The 14,737-nt window shown below is 46.8% G+C and overlaps 1 protein-coding gene across 1 annotated transcript; it reads right to left on the bottom strand.

Moving 5' to 3' along the window:
• Positions 1-506: 506 nt before the first annotated feature.
• On the bottom strand, positions 507-4,131 carry LOC102997282 (probable cystatin-16). Its single transcript, XM_007191870.2, is given in 4 exon segments — positions 507-685; positions 2,368-2,478; positions 3,616-3,776; positions 3,779-4,131. Coding segments are annotated over 4 exon segments (459 nt in total). The 5' UTR covers positions 3,816-4,131; the 3' UTR covers positions 507-535.
• Positions 4,132-14,737: the final 10,606 nt, after the last annotated feature.

Raw genomic sequence — 14,737 nt, 5'->3', positions numbered from 1 at the left:
GTCTGGATTCCTTTTGAGTGGAATGGATGGGGGCCTGGAGAGATTGGAGAATGAAGGAACAAAAGAATGGAAGAATGGATGCATGGATGATGGATGGATGGATGGAGGCATGTTTGGATGGATGGATGGATGGATGAAAGGAGGGATAAATGGATTGATGTATGGATGCATGGATGATGGAAAGATGGATGGATGCCTAGATATATGGATGGATGCATGGATGATGGAAGGATGGACGGATGCATGGATGGACAGATGATGGACAAATGGAGAATATATGAATGAATGAATGAGTACACACACCAATCATGAGGACCCTGCAAGAATCAGGAAGGGCACCCTCCCATAAGCTGAGGAGTTTGATTGACTCAGCACCCTACACCCACAGCCAAGGTGAGAACAACAATGGTAAATTCTCCATCGCTTGTCACTGGCAGCAACATCCATGGAAATAAACCAACAGGGAGAATGCAAAACTGACAGGGACCCAGAACGTGCTCTGAGATGCCTTTAATTGCTCTGGTGCCACGCAGACCTAGGACTCCAGACCCTCATTCTTCACGAGAAAAGGAGCTGCTGTGGGAGCCGGGAACTCCTCGCCCCATTTCTGCTGGTGGCAGGTGCTGTTCAGGAGGGTGAACTGGGTAAACCATGGCCGTGAGTCCACAATGAAAGTGCAGCTCACCTGAAAAAAGTAATTTTATGTAAGACATAAAATCAGAACAATGTAACAATGAGAGCGCTTAGCAGGAAGGACTTACCAGGAGCCCAAGGTGCATTAAAAACTAAAGAGGAAAGAAAAGCAGAATCAAACAGTGGCCTGGGGCTGGGCTCCAGAGCTCAAGTCTCCACTATCAAGGCAGGGGCTCCTGAGAGGGTGCCTGGTGGGGCCATCACCTGCCCTTCAGGGTCCCCCCCACCCAGGGCACGTGACGCTGCCTGAAGGGTCTCTGCCCCATGAGCTATTGGGGGAGCCAGCAGACTGCCCAGGAGATGGTCCAGCTGGTGCCCACCCCGCCATCAGCTGCAGCTGCAAAGCCACCCCAAGGAGAGGCTGCCCCAAGGCTGGGGTCCGGGGAGACCCCAGCCCCACTGAGGGCATCCCCTGACCGAGGCCCATATCCAAGCTTTCAGTCCAACGGACCAGATGTCAGTTCATAGGGTGATGACAAGAGGTCTGACTGACCAGGACTCCTCCTTGCCGCCCAGGAGACCAGAGGGAGGGATGGGGCGACCAGCAAACTGAACTGTCCCCCTGTCCAGAAGAATCAGAGCAAAGGAAGGAGAGGCCCACAGGGAGAACAGCGTCTTCCTGGACCCGAGTTCTCAGGAAGCTGGAGGCTGGGGCCCGGGGAGGCTCCATCCAAGAGGGAAGGGCCCATGGGGGTCTGTGGGGCTCTCTGGTGGGCCAGCCGGGCTGTGAGCACAGGGCCCAGCTTGTTGCTGTGCTGGGAACATCTCTGTACAGGGGGAGCCCTGGGACCTGGCGGGGAGGGGCCAGGACCTGTCATTCTGCCCCACGGTCATCCCTGAGGACTTCCCTAAGCACCCTCCCCTCGGCATGCTGTGAGATAAAGAAAATACGTATATTGGTCTCTGCCTGTATTCCTGGCACAGAACACCTGGATCCCTTGTAAATTTCTAAGTGATAAGAACACCAGGAGCATGTTTTGTTCTATTGAGGTGACTCTGGGTGGGCTCCTGGCTGGGGGCTGGTCAGCAGAAAGACCAATGATGACCAATGATGGGGCTCGGGACAGTCTTGCCTACGTGAGGAAGCCTCCCTAGAATCCTGATGGTGTGGGGTTCAGAGCAACCATGTGGGTGAGCACATCCACATATTGGGGGAAGGGGTGATACACCTGGATCCTCAGAAGCTCCTGTGCTCAGAACCCTCCCCCACCTCACCTTGTGTATCTCTGCATCTGGCTGTTCATCTGTATCCTTTACCATATCCTTTAATAAGATGGGAAACGTAAGTATTTCCCTGAGTTCTGTGAGCCACTCTAGCAAATTAATCAAACCTGAAGAAGGCGAGATGGGAACCTCCGATTTGTGGTCAATTGGACAGAAGTTGTGGGCCTACTCCCTGTGACTGGCAGCTGAATGGGTCGGGGTGTCTCGTGGGCCTGAGCCCTTAACCTGTGAGACTTGATGCCACCTCCAGGTAGGTAACTGGTGTCCCCAAGAATTGTTTGGTGGGGGATAAACCCCACACATTAGGTGACCAGAAGGGTCAGGAGAGAGGTGTTCAGTGTGGGGGATAAAGGAGATGCACGGGAACTATGTGTTTTCCTAATACACTCTCCTTGATACGATTTTTCCTTCTCAGATTTGTGATGCTTTGGGTTGATTTTACTCTCAAACCTTTTTCTCTTCTGGGCCTTCCTGCAAGGGGCAGTTGTCAATGTCTTCGTCGTATTTTTTACAAATTGTGCGGCCCAGCTCCAGGTCCATTAAATATATCATTGTCCAGTTCTCTCAAGGAAAAATTAGGAAACAGAAAGGCAGAGAATCCAGTAGAAAACTGGGCCGAAAGACTACAATATGCACATGAATAGGACACACAAACCATGTGCAATTTCTCTGCAAGCACATAACCGACAAAAAGATGTCCCTGAGCGCAGCTCCAGCAGCCCTGGACTCTTCCCTGTCGCCCTCCTGATGGCTGGTACCCAGGAGCCGCGTCACGAGTACATGGCGGTGGGGAGGGGGATGGTCACGGGAGGTAGGGCCCCGGCGCTGAGAGCACACGCACAGCACACCTAACACGAGACCCAGCTCTCAATTGCATCAGCCAGACACACAGAGGGCATCGCACGGCTCCTTCTAGGGAGGCGGACGGGGTCGCTTCTCCACCGAGCCGCCATCAGAGCTGCCTTGTCCCTCGGGGGCAGCATCCAGACCAGGACAGGGGGCTGGGGGCTGGGTGCTCTGTCTCTCCTGGGGCAGCTGCGGCACCAAAGGGCTCACCTTGTAAACCTTCATCCAGGTGGATGTTTGTGAACCGGGTGCTGCTCTGTGTGTTCATCAGCTTCTCTAAGAAGTTAACACAAGATAGGATTTCATCCCCTACAGAGAGGTCGTGAAAACTCGGAAGAACTCCAACACAGAGAGGAATGTAACCAGAAACTTCCATAGGGAGGAGCACGGCCCTGACCTGGAATTGTCTAGGAAGCTGGCTTCCTTAGGGGCTCAGGAATGCCTGCAGCTGATGCCACCAGCCAAACACACACACACACACACACACACACACACACACACAGACACACAGACACACAGAGACACACATGCCCAGCCCCTTGCACTGCCGCTGGACCCTGGGCGAGGACAGGCTTAGGGCCTGGCGGGGGTTGGGGGCAGCTGAGTCCGCAGTGATGCTCGAGGGGCCCTCAGCCTCCACAGGTCCAGGGCTGCGACACAGCCCAGAGGAGGGCCAGCCGGTCAGGAAATGAGGGCCCTTGAGGGAAGCCAGGGCCGTCTGTGCAGGGAGGGGGCCAGCCTCCAGTCCCATCAGTAGTGTGTGCAGCGGGGGACCCTCACATCACAGCCTCACTGACCTGGGCCGGCTTGGGGCTGGCCATCCAGCAGCCTGGGCCCACGACTGCCACTCACCTTTTGCTGGGCTCACCTGACCTCCAGCAGCTTGTAGGCATGCCCCTCCTCATGGCCACTGTTGAACCAAGCCACGGCGAACTCCACAGACACCGCAAAATAATCGTGGTCCTTACTAATGTCTACAAATTCCTTTTGAATGGTCCGGACGTGAATGCCACGACAGTGAGCCCCAGAAGCAGAGCTGCCTTTGGGAACATGCTGTCCAGAGTCAGCACGAAAGACAGGTGATGGGGGGCAGGGGGGGGTGGCCCTCCGCAGCCCAGAGCCCACGCAGCCCTGCGCTCTGGCCTCCCGCTTTGAAGACGCCTGTGCCCAGCTCCTCCTCTGCATCCCCTGTCTGTCCCTCCTGCCGGCACTAAAGAGGCAGAGCAGGGGGTTACATCCCTGCCTCACCACAGAAAGCCTGGACGCAGGGACATGCACGGAGCAGGCTCTGTCCCTCTTGTTTTCAGAGTTTCATCTTAACAGGGTCCCACTCCGCAGGGCCCTGCATGCCCCCTGCTTGCCCTGGGGACTGTGCAGGCAGGGACTGCCAGAGTCCTGTGATTTCCTGGGAGCTCCAGGAAGCCAAGCCTGCCTATGACCTTGGCTGGAGCCAACACCACCAGCCGGGCACAGGGGAGTACAGGGTGTGCAGCCAGCAGTGGAGGTGTCTAGGAGGAGTTGTCCTCATCACTGCCCTGATAGGAATTACTAACCATAGTTGATTTCCTAATTGTCTTTTCTCTTATCGACTTCCAGCTCAAGTCCACTACAGTCAGAGAATATACTTTCCATTATGTCTCTTCTCTGAAATTTGTTGAGATTTGTTTTATGGCCAATATTCCACAGGTTCTTTTTTTTTTTTTGATGTAGACCATTTTTAAAGTCTTCAGTGTTATTTGTTACAATACCGCTTCTGTTTAAGGTTTTTGTTTTTTGGCGGCAAGGCACATGGGATCTTAGCTCCCCTACCAGGGATTGAACCCACACTCCCCGCATCGGAAGGCAAAGTCTTAGCCACTGGACCACCAGGGAAGTCCCCGCATGTTCTTGAAAAGACTGTATGTTCTGCATTTTTCAGGTGCAGAGTTAGCTATTGACGTATCTCAGGTCGCCCATGTGACCAAACCTTCCACATATTGACTCTCTTTACTTTGGTTTGTTTTATTGAGTTTTCTTTGGTTTGGGTTTGGGTTTTGGTCTGTTGTTCTGTCCGTTTCTGAGAGATGCATTAAAATCTCTCACTGTGATTGTGATTGTGGATTTGTCTGGTCTTCTTTTCTCATAATTCTTGCTGTATATATTTGAGACTCTGTCATTAAGTGCTTGTACAAACAGAGCTGTTAGGCCATTTTATCCTCATCGATCACACCTCTGCCTCCCAGTGATGCTGTTGCTCTAGCATCAGCTTTTGTCTGACATCAGAGTAGCCCCATCAGCAATGTTCTCATTAGCGTTTCCATTGTGTATCTTTATCCATCTTTTTACTGGAAGATGGTACCTTAATAATTCAGATGTGTCTTTGTAAACAGCATGTAGGTTTTTAAATCAGTCTAGCATTCTTTTATTTGGGGGATTTATCCCATTTGCGATGACTCCTATTACTGATTGTTATCAGTATATTCAGGTTCAAATCTACCATATTACTGTGGGTTTTTTCTCCATATCGGTTGTCTCTGTTCCTTCTTTTCCCCTTTCTTGTGTTCTCTTGGATTATTCATGGTCTTTTCATTGTTCCATTTCTTCCTCTCAATGGCTTTATTTGCCCTTATTTCTCTTCTCTCAGTGGTAACTCAAGCGATCGTAATGAGTACCACTGACTTAATTGAATCTACTGTAAATTAGTACCTTTACCATTTCAAGGATGGTGGGAACACTATTGCTCTTAACCTCACTTCTGCCTTGTGTGTTATTGTTGTCATATTTGAAAGTCCATAGAACAATATGATTGTTGCCTTACACATTTACTATTCACTTGGATCTAGCAACATACCTACCCTTCTGCTGGGCATCATTCCCTCAACATAACTTTTCTTCCAGAGGGATCATTTCCCCTTCCCCTAAAGAACTCTCCTAAGGATTTTGGGGGGGGTTGGATATTATTAATACATCTTTCTGTTTTTGGAAAAAGCTGTCTTCTCACTAAACAATTCTATTTCTATGGGAGCCCCTTGTTCTAGTGGTTCAGCCAAGTCTCTCTCCTCTCTCCTCTCTGTGTCCCTTTAGCATTGTTAATATATGAATTTAAGACTATAAATTTTCCTCTAAGCTCTGCTTTGTCTGCATCTCAGAAGTTTTGCTATGTCGTATGTTCACTATCTTTCGATTCAAAGTATTTTCTTATTTCCTATACGATTTCTTCTTTGATCCCTGGATTATTTAGAATTATACTGTTACATTTATGGGCAGCTAGAGGTTTTCACATTAAGTTTTTATTGCAGTTGTCTACTGTGAACAGAGAACATACTCTGAACCATGTCAATCTTTTGAAATTTTTGAGATTTCTTTCCTCTTTTGTTGTCTGAAATGTTTTTATTTTGCCTTCATTTTTGAAGACTATTTTTGCTAGCTATAGAATTCTAGGTCGTTACCTATTTGATTTCAGTTCTTTGAAGATTCAAAGTGAGGCTTCTGAGAATGATCTACTCCCAGTTGACTTTCACTCATAGGATGCAGCCCTTCATGGTCTCAACTGAAATCCTGGTATATTTACCACAGCCCTTCTTGGCAGGTTCTGAACCCCAGGTTTTGTTCCCCAAGTTGAAGCAAAGAACATGCCTTTTCTCCAGTGACATTTCTCCCCAGCATCTGGCAAAATACCATTGTGAGCATCATAGGGAACCTTGCTGAAAAGGAACATGGGGGTTGGAAAAGCAGAGACGTTGGCTAAGGCTGTTCAAAAGCCCAAGGAGCAAACCAAGGCCAGCAGGCCTCTGCTCTCCTGCCTCATCCCATGCCTCCGACCTTATCCTTGGGATGATAGAACCGTGACTAAACATGCAACTACAGGACATGCCTACTCCTTAGCTCTCAGCAGGTCTGATTGTTGCTATTTCAGAAGTCGGGAGAGACCAGGACAGCTGGCCAAGCACCCACTGGAAGAACAGAGTTGCCGTTTCTCGGAGCAGTGGGGCCAGAGGGGGTCTTGGGTGATGTCAGGGAGTGGGGGGTGAGGGGGTGCACTCACGGAGGCCAATGGGCACAGACAGGAGAGATACATGGATCACCCTCTGCCCTGAGAGAGCACGAGCCATGGTGCTGGGCTACTGTCCACATTAGGGAAACACAAATTTAGGGAAACTCTACAAAATAATGACCCTTCAAAAGCTTCAAGGTCGTGAAGTCAATGAAAGACTGATCGTCCCAGATGGAAGACGATCAACACATCCTTCTCTACAGGAACTCTTGGCAGGAAAGGTGCTTCCACGTCACTGCTGAGGCAGGGGGTATGCATGTCCCCTGACGCCAGACGGGTCTGAGGACCAGCAGGGGGATCCCTTGGTTGCACTGCAGTTGGAGAGGAGGACCCACCTGTGTGTGGGCCTCACTCACTAACATGCTGGGGGTGATAGGCAACACGTTGGCAGCTTCCTCTCCGAAGTTTCAAGGGAAACACTTCTTTGGGTTGTAATTACAACATTTCCCTAAGTTTGAGATTCTTTTTAAAATGAAACCTATTTTTGAAAACACAGCAGCACTGAGACATTGCGATGCCCTCAGTATGTGGATATAGGTCAGAAGAGGGGAGGCGAGCCCAGCAGGATGGGGCTGTCCCCGCACCAGGGGATACCAACTGCAATAGGGGGTGTGCCCGGGAAGTGCTGGGACCACCGCTCCTGATCCAGCAACGGGACCACGCCTTGCTGCTTCTGACACGGAATCACACATTGTTGCAGCTGGAGGTGACTTAAATACAGACCAGCGCCACCTCCACGGGGAGGGGAGCAGAAATCCCTGGGAGCGTTTCTGGCTGAAGTCCCCAGGCCATCAGAGGGGGCCCTAAGCAGAGCTTCAGGCCCGCCTTCCTCAGGCAGGTGGAGGCCCCACGGTGCTGGTGGCGCTCAGGGCGCACAGTGAGAGCGGCGGAGGGAAGCCGGTGCGGGGATGCTGATGAGCAGGTGACACTGGCTCCGTTCCTCTAGGGCTCCTGGGAGGCAACACGGAGTGTGTGCCTCAAAGGGGCCCACCTGAGGGGGCTATCAAGTCTCCAGCTCCTGTCTGTCTTGTATAGAGGCTGCTCCCATCGCCTGCCGCTTTGGCCTGTCTCCACCCGTGGGCACACATGCCCGTGGCCAGAGAAGCCTCAGGCAAAGCACAGGGCACATGGTAGGAGGCCCGGTTCTGCTGGGAGGCACATAGGAGCCCTCTGCTGCTCTGTCCCCTGGGGGGTGATCCTGTCCCTCTCCTGGCAATGCCCTGGGGCAGGAGGGCTGTGCTGGCCCAGCCTCGTGTCCTTGCTCCAGCCCCTGCGAGGGGAGAATGGGGAGAATGGGGGCTTTCTGGAAGTGTTCTGGGGAGGGCTGGCACATACCTCCTGACGCCCCATTATTACCGGGGGTGGAGCAGGCGTGCCCATCCTCGTGTATGTAGCTGGGGCTGAGCTGACCGACAGCTCTGGGAGAAGCCCTCTAGGAGCAGGATGGGGAGCTCACAAGCACAGGGACAGTGGGAGAAGTCCTGTCTTTTCTCTCCTTAGTCCTCTCCCGCCCCAGCCCCTGGGCGATCCATGGCAGCAGTACTGACAGCAGAACAGGGACGGCAGATACTGCAGCCACATAAACATTGGGGGAGGGGGGAGCCTCCCTCTTTGATCAGAGCAGCTGTGGTTCTAAGACGGTGGGGCAAACCTCCACTGCTTCTTCCCATCTCTGTCCTCCTACTCTGTGGCCCCAGAATTGGGTGTAGATGTGGGCCTGCAAAGCTGAGCAACGTGAGGAAGATCCGGGGAACCAGAAAGGACCAGAGGGATCATGGGAGCTCAGGAAAGTGAACCCTGAACAGCACAAGTGTGGGTATAACCCTAATGGCACATGAAAGATGTGAACTGAAGGAAGGGACAGACCACCACCCAGGCAGCCCAGCCCCTGGAAGAACACACATGCACAGACCCAAACAGCCCTACAGAGGGTTGACACAGAGCTGACCTGATGCTGAAATCACAACCCCCGGAAGGCTGATCAGAATTTGCACCCTGAATGCAGCTGGGTGAATCACTTGCTGAAACAAAAATACCAACATTCCCCAAAGAACATAAATAAGATACAGAGTCTCATAACACAGTTTTCAAAACACTCAGGAGACAACCCAAGATTACTTAGCATATGAAGAATCAAGAAAATCTCAGCTCTCTCGGGAAAAAACAATCAACAGACGCTGATGCTGAGATAACTCAGATGTTGGAAATATCTGACAAAGACTTTAAAGCAGCTATTATCAAAAAGTTCCTAGTAAGGGTAAACACTCTTCAAAGACTGGAAAAGTAGGAACTATTAGTAAGAAATAGAAGATATCCCTAAAAACCACATGGATATTTTACTGATATCCTGCAAAAATACAAAAACCAAAATAAAAATCTCATTGGATGAACTCAAGAGCAGACTGAAGATGTCAGAGAAAAGGGCCTGTGAACTTGAAGATAGATCAATAGAAATTATCCACTATGAACACTAAAGAGGAAGAAAACATTAAAAAGCATGAATAGAGCTTCAGCAGCCTATGGGACAATATTAAAAAGTCTTTCATGTCATTGGACTCCCAGAGGGAGAGGAGAAGTGTTGTGCCGGAAGAAGAAGAAGAAGGAGGGGAGATTAACCAAGATGGCGGAGTAGAAGGACGTGCACTCACTCCCTCTTGCGAGAGCTCCAGAATCACAACTGGCTGCTGGACAATCATTGACAGGAAGACCCTGGACTTCACCAAGGAGGATACCCCATGTCCAAGGACAGAGGAGAAGCCACAGTGAGACGGTAGGAGGGGCGCAATCAGAGTAAAATCAAATCCCATAACTGCTGGGTGGGTGACTCACAGACTGGCGAACACTTATACCACTGAAGTCCACCCACTGGAGTGAAGGTTCTGAGCCCCACCTCAGGCTTCCCAACCTGGGGGTCCGGCAACGGGAGGAGGAATTCCTAGAGAATCAGACTTTGAAGCCTAGTGGGAATTGATTGCAGGACTGTGACAGGACTGGGGGAAACAGAGACCCCACTCTTGGAGGGCACACACAAAGTAATGTGTGCATCGGGACCCAGGGGAAGGAGCAGTGACCCTGGGGGAGACTGAACCAGACGTACCTGCTGGTGTTGGGGGGTCTCCTGCCGAGGCAAGTGGTGGCTCTGTTTCACCGTGGGGATAAGGACACTGGCAGCAGAGGTCCTGGGAAGTTCTCCTTGGCGTGAGCCCTCCCAGAGTCTGCCATTAACCCCACCAAAGAGCACGGGTAGGCTCCAGTGTTGGGTTGCCTCAGGCAAAACAACGCAACAGGGAGGGAACCCAGCCCCACCCATCAACAGTCAAGTGGATTAAGGTTTTACTGAGCTCTGACCGCCACAGCAACAGGGAGGGAACCCAGCCCCACCCATCAACAGTCAAGGGGATTAAGGTTTTACTGAGCTCTGACCGCCACAGCAACAGTCAGCTCTACCCACCACCAGAGCCTCCCATCAAGCCTCTTAGATAGCCTCAACCACCAGAGGGCAGACAACAGAAGCAAGAAAAACTACAATCCTACAGCCTGTGGTCCAAAAACCACAGTTACAGAAAGACAGAGAAGATGAAAAGGCAGAGGGCTATGTACCAGATGAAGGAACAAGAAAAAACCCCAGAAAAACAACTAAATGAAGTGGAGATAGGCAACCTTCCAGAAAAAGAATTCAGAATAATGATAGTGAAGATGATCCAGGACCTCGGAATAAGAATGGAGGCAAAGATTGAGAAGATGCAAGAAATGATTAACAAAGACCTAGAAGAATTAAAGAACAAACAAACAGAGATGACCAATACAATAACTGAAATGAAAACTACACTAGAAGGAATCAATAGCAGAATAACTGAGGCAGAAGAACGGATAAGTGACCTGGAAGACAGAATGGTGGAATTCACTGCTGCAGAACAGACTAAAGAAAAAAGAATGAAAAGAAATGAAGACAGCCTAAGAGACCTCTGGGACAACATTAAACGCAACAACATTCGCATTATAGGGGTCCCAGAAGGAGAAGAGAGAGAGAAAGGACCAGAGAAAATATTTGAAGAGATTATAGTCGAAAACTTCCCTAACATGGGAAAGGAAATAGCCACCCAAGTCCAGGAAGCGCAGAGAGTCCCATACAGAATAAACCCAAGGAGAAACACGCCGAGACACATAGTAATCAAAGTGGCAAAAATTAAAGACAAAGAAAAATTACTGAAAGCAGCAAGGGAAAAACGACAAATAACATACAAGGGAACTCCCATAAGGTTAACAGCTGATTTCTCAGCAGAAACTCTGCAAGCCAGAAGGGAGTGGCATGATATACTTAAAGTGATGAAAGGGAAGAACCTACAACCAAGATTACTCTACCCGGCAAGGATCTCATTCAGATTCGATGGAGAAATCAAAAGCTTTACAGACAAGCAAAAGCTAAGAGAATTCAGCACCACCAAACCAGCTCTACAACAAATGCTAAAGGAACTTCTCTAAGTGGGAAACACAAGAGAAGAAAAGGACCTACAAAAACAAACCCAAAACAATTAAGAAAATGGTCATAGGAACATACATATCGATAATTACCTTAAATGTGAATGGATTAAATGCCCCAACCAAAAGACATAGACTGGCTGAATGGATACAAAAACAAGACCCATATATATGCTGTCTACAAGAGACCCACTTCAGACCTAGGGACACATACAGACTGAAAGTGAGGGGATGGAAAAAGATATTCCATGCAAATGGAAATCAAAAGAAAGCTGGAGTAGCTATACTCATATCAGATAAAATAGACTTTAAAATAAAGAATGTTACAAGAGACAAGGAAGGACACTACATAATGATCCAGGGATCAATCCAAGAAGAAGATATAACAATTATAAATATATATGCACCCAACATAGGAGCACCTCAATACATAAGGCAACTGCTAACAGCTATAAAAGAGGAAATCGACAGTAACACAATAATAGTGGGGGACTTTAACACCTCACTTACATCAATGGACAGATCATCCAAAATGAAAATAAATAAGGAAACACAAGCTTTAAATGACACAATAGACCAGATAGATTTAATTGATATATATAGGACATTCCATCCAAAAACGGCAGATTACACGTTCTTCTCAAGTGCGCACGGAACATTCTCCAGGATAGATCACATCTTGGGTCACAAATCAAGCCTCAGTAAATTTAAGAAAATTGAAATCATATCAAGCATCTTTTCTGACCACAACGCTATGAGATTAGAAATGAATTACAGGGAAAAAACCGTAAAAAAGACAAACACATGGAGGCTAAACAATACGTTACTAAATAACCAAGAGATCACTGAAGAAATCAAACAGGAAATAAAAAAATACCTAGAGACAAATGACAATGAAAACACGATGACCCAAAACCTATGGGATGCAGCAAAAGCGGTTCTAAGAGGGAAGTTTATAGCTATACAAGCCTACCTAAAGAAACAAGAAAAATCTCAAGTAAACAATCTAACCTTACACCTAAAGAAACTAGAGAAAGAAGAACAAACAAAACCCAAAGTTAGCAGAAGGAAAGAAATCATAAAGATCAGAGCAGAAATAAATGAAATAGAAACAAAGAAAACAATAGCAAAGATCAATAAAACTAAAAGTTGGTTCTTTGAGAAGATAAACAAAATTGATAAGCCATTAGCCAGACTCATCAAGAAAAAGAGGGAGAGGACTCAAATCAATAAAATCAGAAACGAAAAAGGAGAAGTTACAACAGACACCGCAGAAATACAAAACATCCTAAGAGACTACTACAAGCAACTTTATGCCAATAAAATGGACAACCTGGAAGAAATGGACAAATTCTTAGAAAGGTATAACCTTCCAAGACTGAATAAGGAAGAAACAGAAAATATCAACAGACCAATCACAAGTAATGAAATTGAAACTGTGATTAAAAATCTTCCAACAAACAAAAGTCCAGGACCAGATGGCTTCACAGGTGAATTCTATCAAACATTTAGAGAAGAGCTAACACCCATCCTTCTCAAACTCTTCCAAAAAATTGCAGAAGAAGGAACACTCCCAAACTCATTCTATGAGGCCACCATCACCCTGATACCAAAACCAGACAAAGACACTACAAAAAAAGAAAATTACAGACCAATATCACTGATGAATATAGATGCAAAAATCCTCAACAAAATACTAGCAAACAGAATCCAACAACACATTAAAAGGATCATACACCACGATCAAGTGGGATTTATCCCAGGGATTCAAGGATTCTTCAATATACGCAAATCAATCAATGTGATACACCATATTAACAAATTGAAGAATAAAAACCATATGATCATCTCAATAGATGCAGAAAAAGCTTTTGACAAAATTCAACACCCATTTATGATAAAAACTCTCCAGAAAGTGGGCATAGAGGGAACCTACCTCAACATAATAAAGGCCATATATGACAAACCCACAGCAAACATCATTCTCAATGGTGAAAAACTGAAAGCATTTCCTCTAAGATCAGGAACGAGACAAGGATGTCCACTCTCACCACTATTATTCAACATAGTTCTGGAAGTCCTAGCCACGGCAATCAGAGAAGAAAAAGAAATAAAAGGAATACAAATTGGAAAAGAAGAAGTAAAATTGTCACTGTTTGCGGATGACATGATACTATACATAGAGAATCCTAAAACTGCCACCAGAAAACTGCTAGAGCTAATTAATGAATATGGTAAAGTTGCAGGTTACAAAATTAATGCACAGAAATCTCTTGCATTCCTATACACTAATGATGAAAAATCTGAAAGAGAAATTATGGAAACACTCCCATTTACCATTGCAACAAAAAAAATAAAATACCTAGGAATAAACCTACCTAGGGAGACAAAAGACCTGTATGCAGAAAACTATAAGACACTGATGAAAGAAATTAAAGATGATACAAATAGATGGAGAGATATACCATGTTCTTGGATTGGAAGAATCAACATTGTGAAAATGAGTATACTACCCAAAGCAATCTACAGATTCAATGCAATCCCTATCAAATTACCAATGGCATTTTTTACGGAGCTAGAACAAATCATCTTAAAATTTGTATGGAGACACAAAAGACCCCGAATAGCCAAAGCAGTCTTGAGGCAAAAAAATGGAGCTGGAGGAATCAGACTCCCTGACTTCAGACTATACTACAAAGCTACAGTAATCAAGACAATATGGTACTGGCACAAAAACAGAAACATAGATCAATGGAACAAGATAGAAAGCCCAGAGATTAACCCACGCACCTATGGTCAACTAATCTATGACAAAGGAGGCAAAGATATACAATGGAGAAAAGACAGTCTCTTCAATAAGTGGTGCTGGGAAAACTGGACAGCTACATGTAAAAGAATGAAATTAGAATACTCCCTAACACCATACACAAAAATAAACTCAAAATGGATTAGAGACCTAAATATAAGACTGGACACTATAAAACTCTTAGAGGAAAACATAGGAAGAACACTCTTTGACATAAATCACAGCAAGATCTTTTTTGATCCACCTCCTAGAGTAATGGAAATAAAAACAAAAATAAACAAGTGGGACCTAATGAAACTACAAAGCTTTTGCACAGCAAAGGAAACCATAAACAAGACAAAAAGACAACCCTCAGAATGGGAGAAAATATTTGCAAATGAATCAACTGACAAAGGATTAATCTCCAAAATATATAAACAGCTCATTCAGCTCAATATCAAAGAAACAAACACCCCAATCCAAAAATGGGCAGAAGACCTAAATAGACATTTCTCCAAAGAAGACATACAGACGGCCACGAAGCACATGAAAAGATGCTCAACATCACTAATTATCAGAGAAATGCAAATCAAAACTACAATGAGGTATCACCTCACTCCTGTTAGAATGGGCATCATCAGAAAATCTACAAACAACAAATGCTGGAGAGGGTGTGG

This window comes from Balaenoptera acutorostrata, chromosome 15 (assembly GCF_949987535.1).
Source record: "Balaenoptera acutorostrata chromosome 15, mBalAcu1.1, whole genome shotgun sequence".
In the NCBI taxonomy this organism is placed as follows: domain Eukaryota; kingdom Metazoa; phylum Chordata; class Mammalia; order Artiodactyla; family Balaenopteridae; genus Balaenoptera; species Balaenoptera acutorostrata.
The sequence above is the reverse complement of the archived record's forward strand: the minus strand, read 5'-3'. Positions and strand labels throughout refer to the sequence as shown.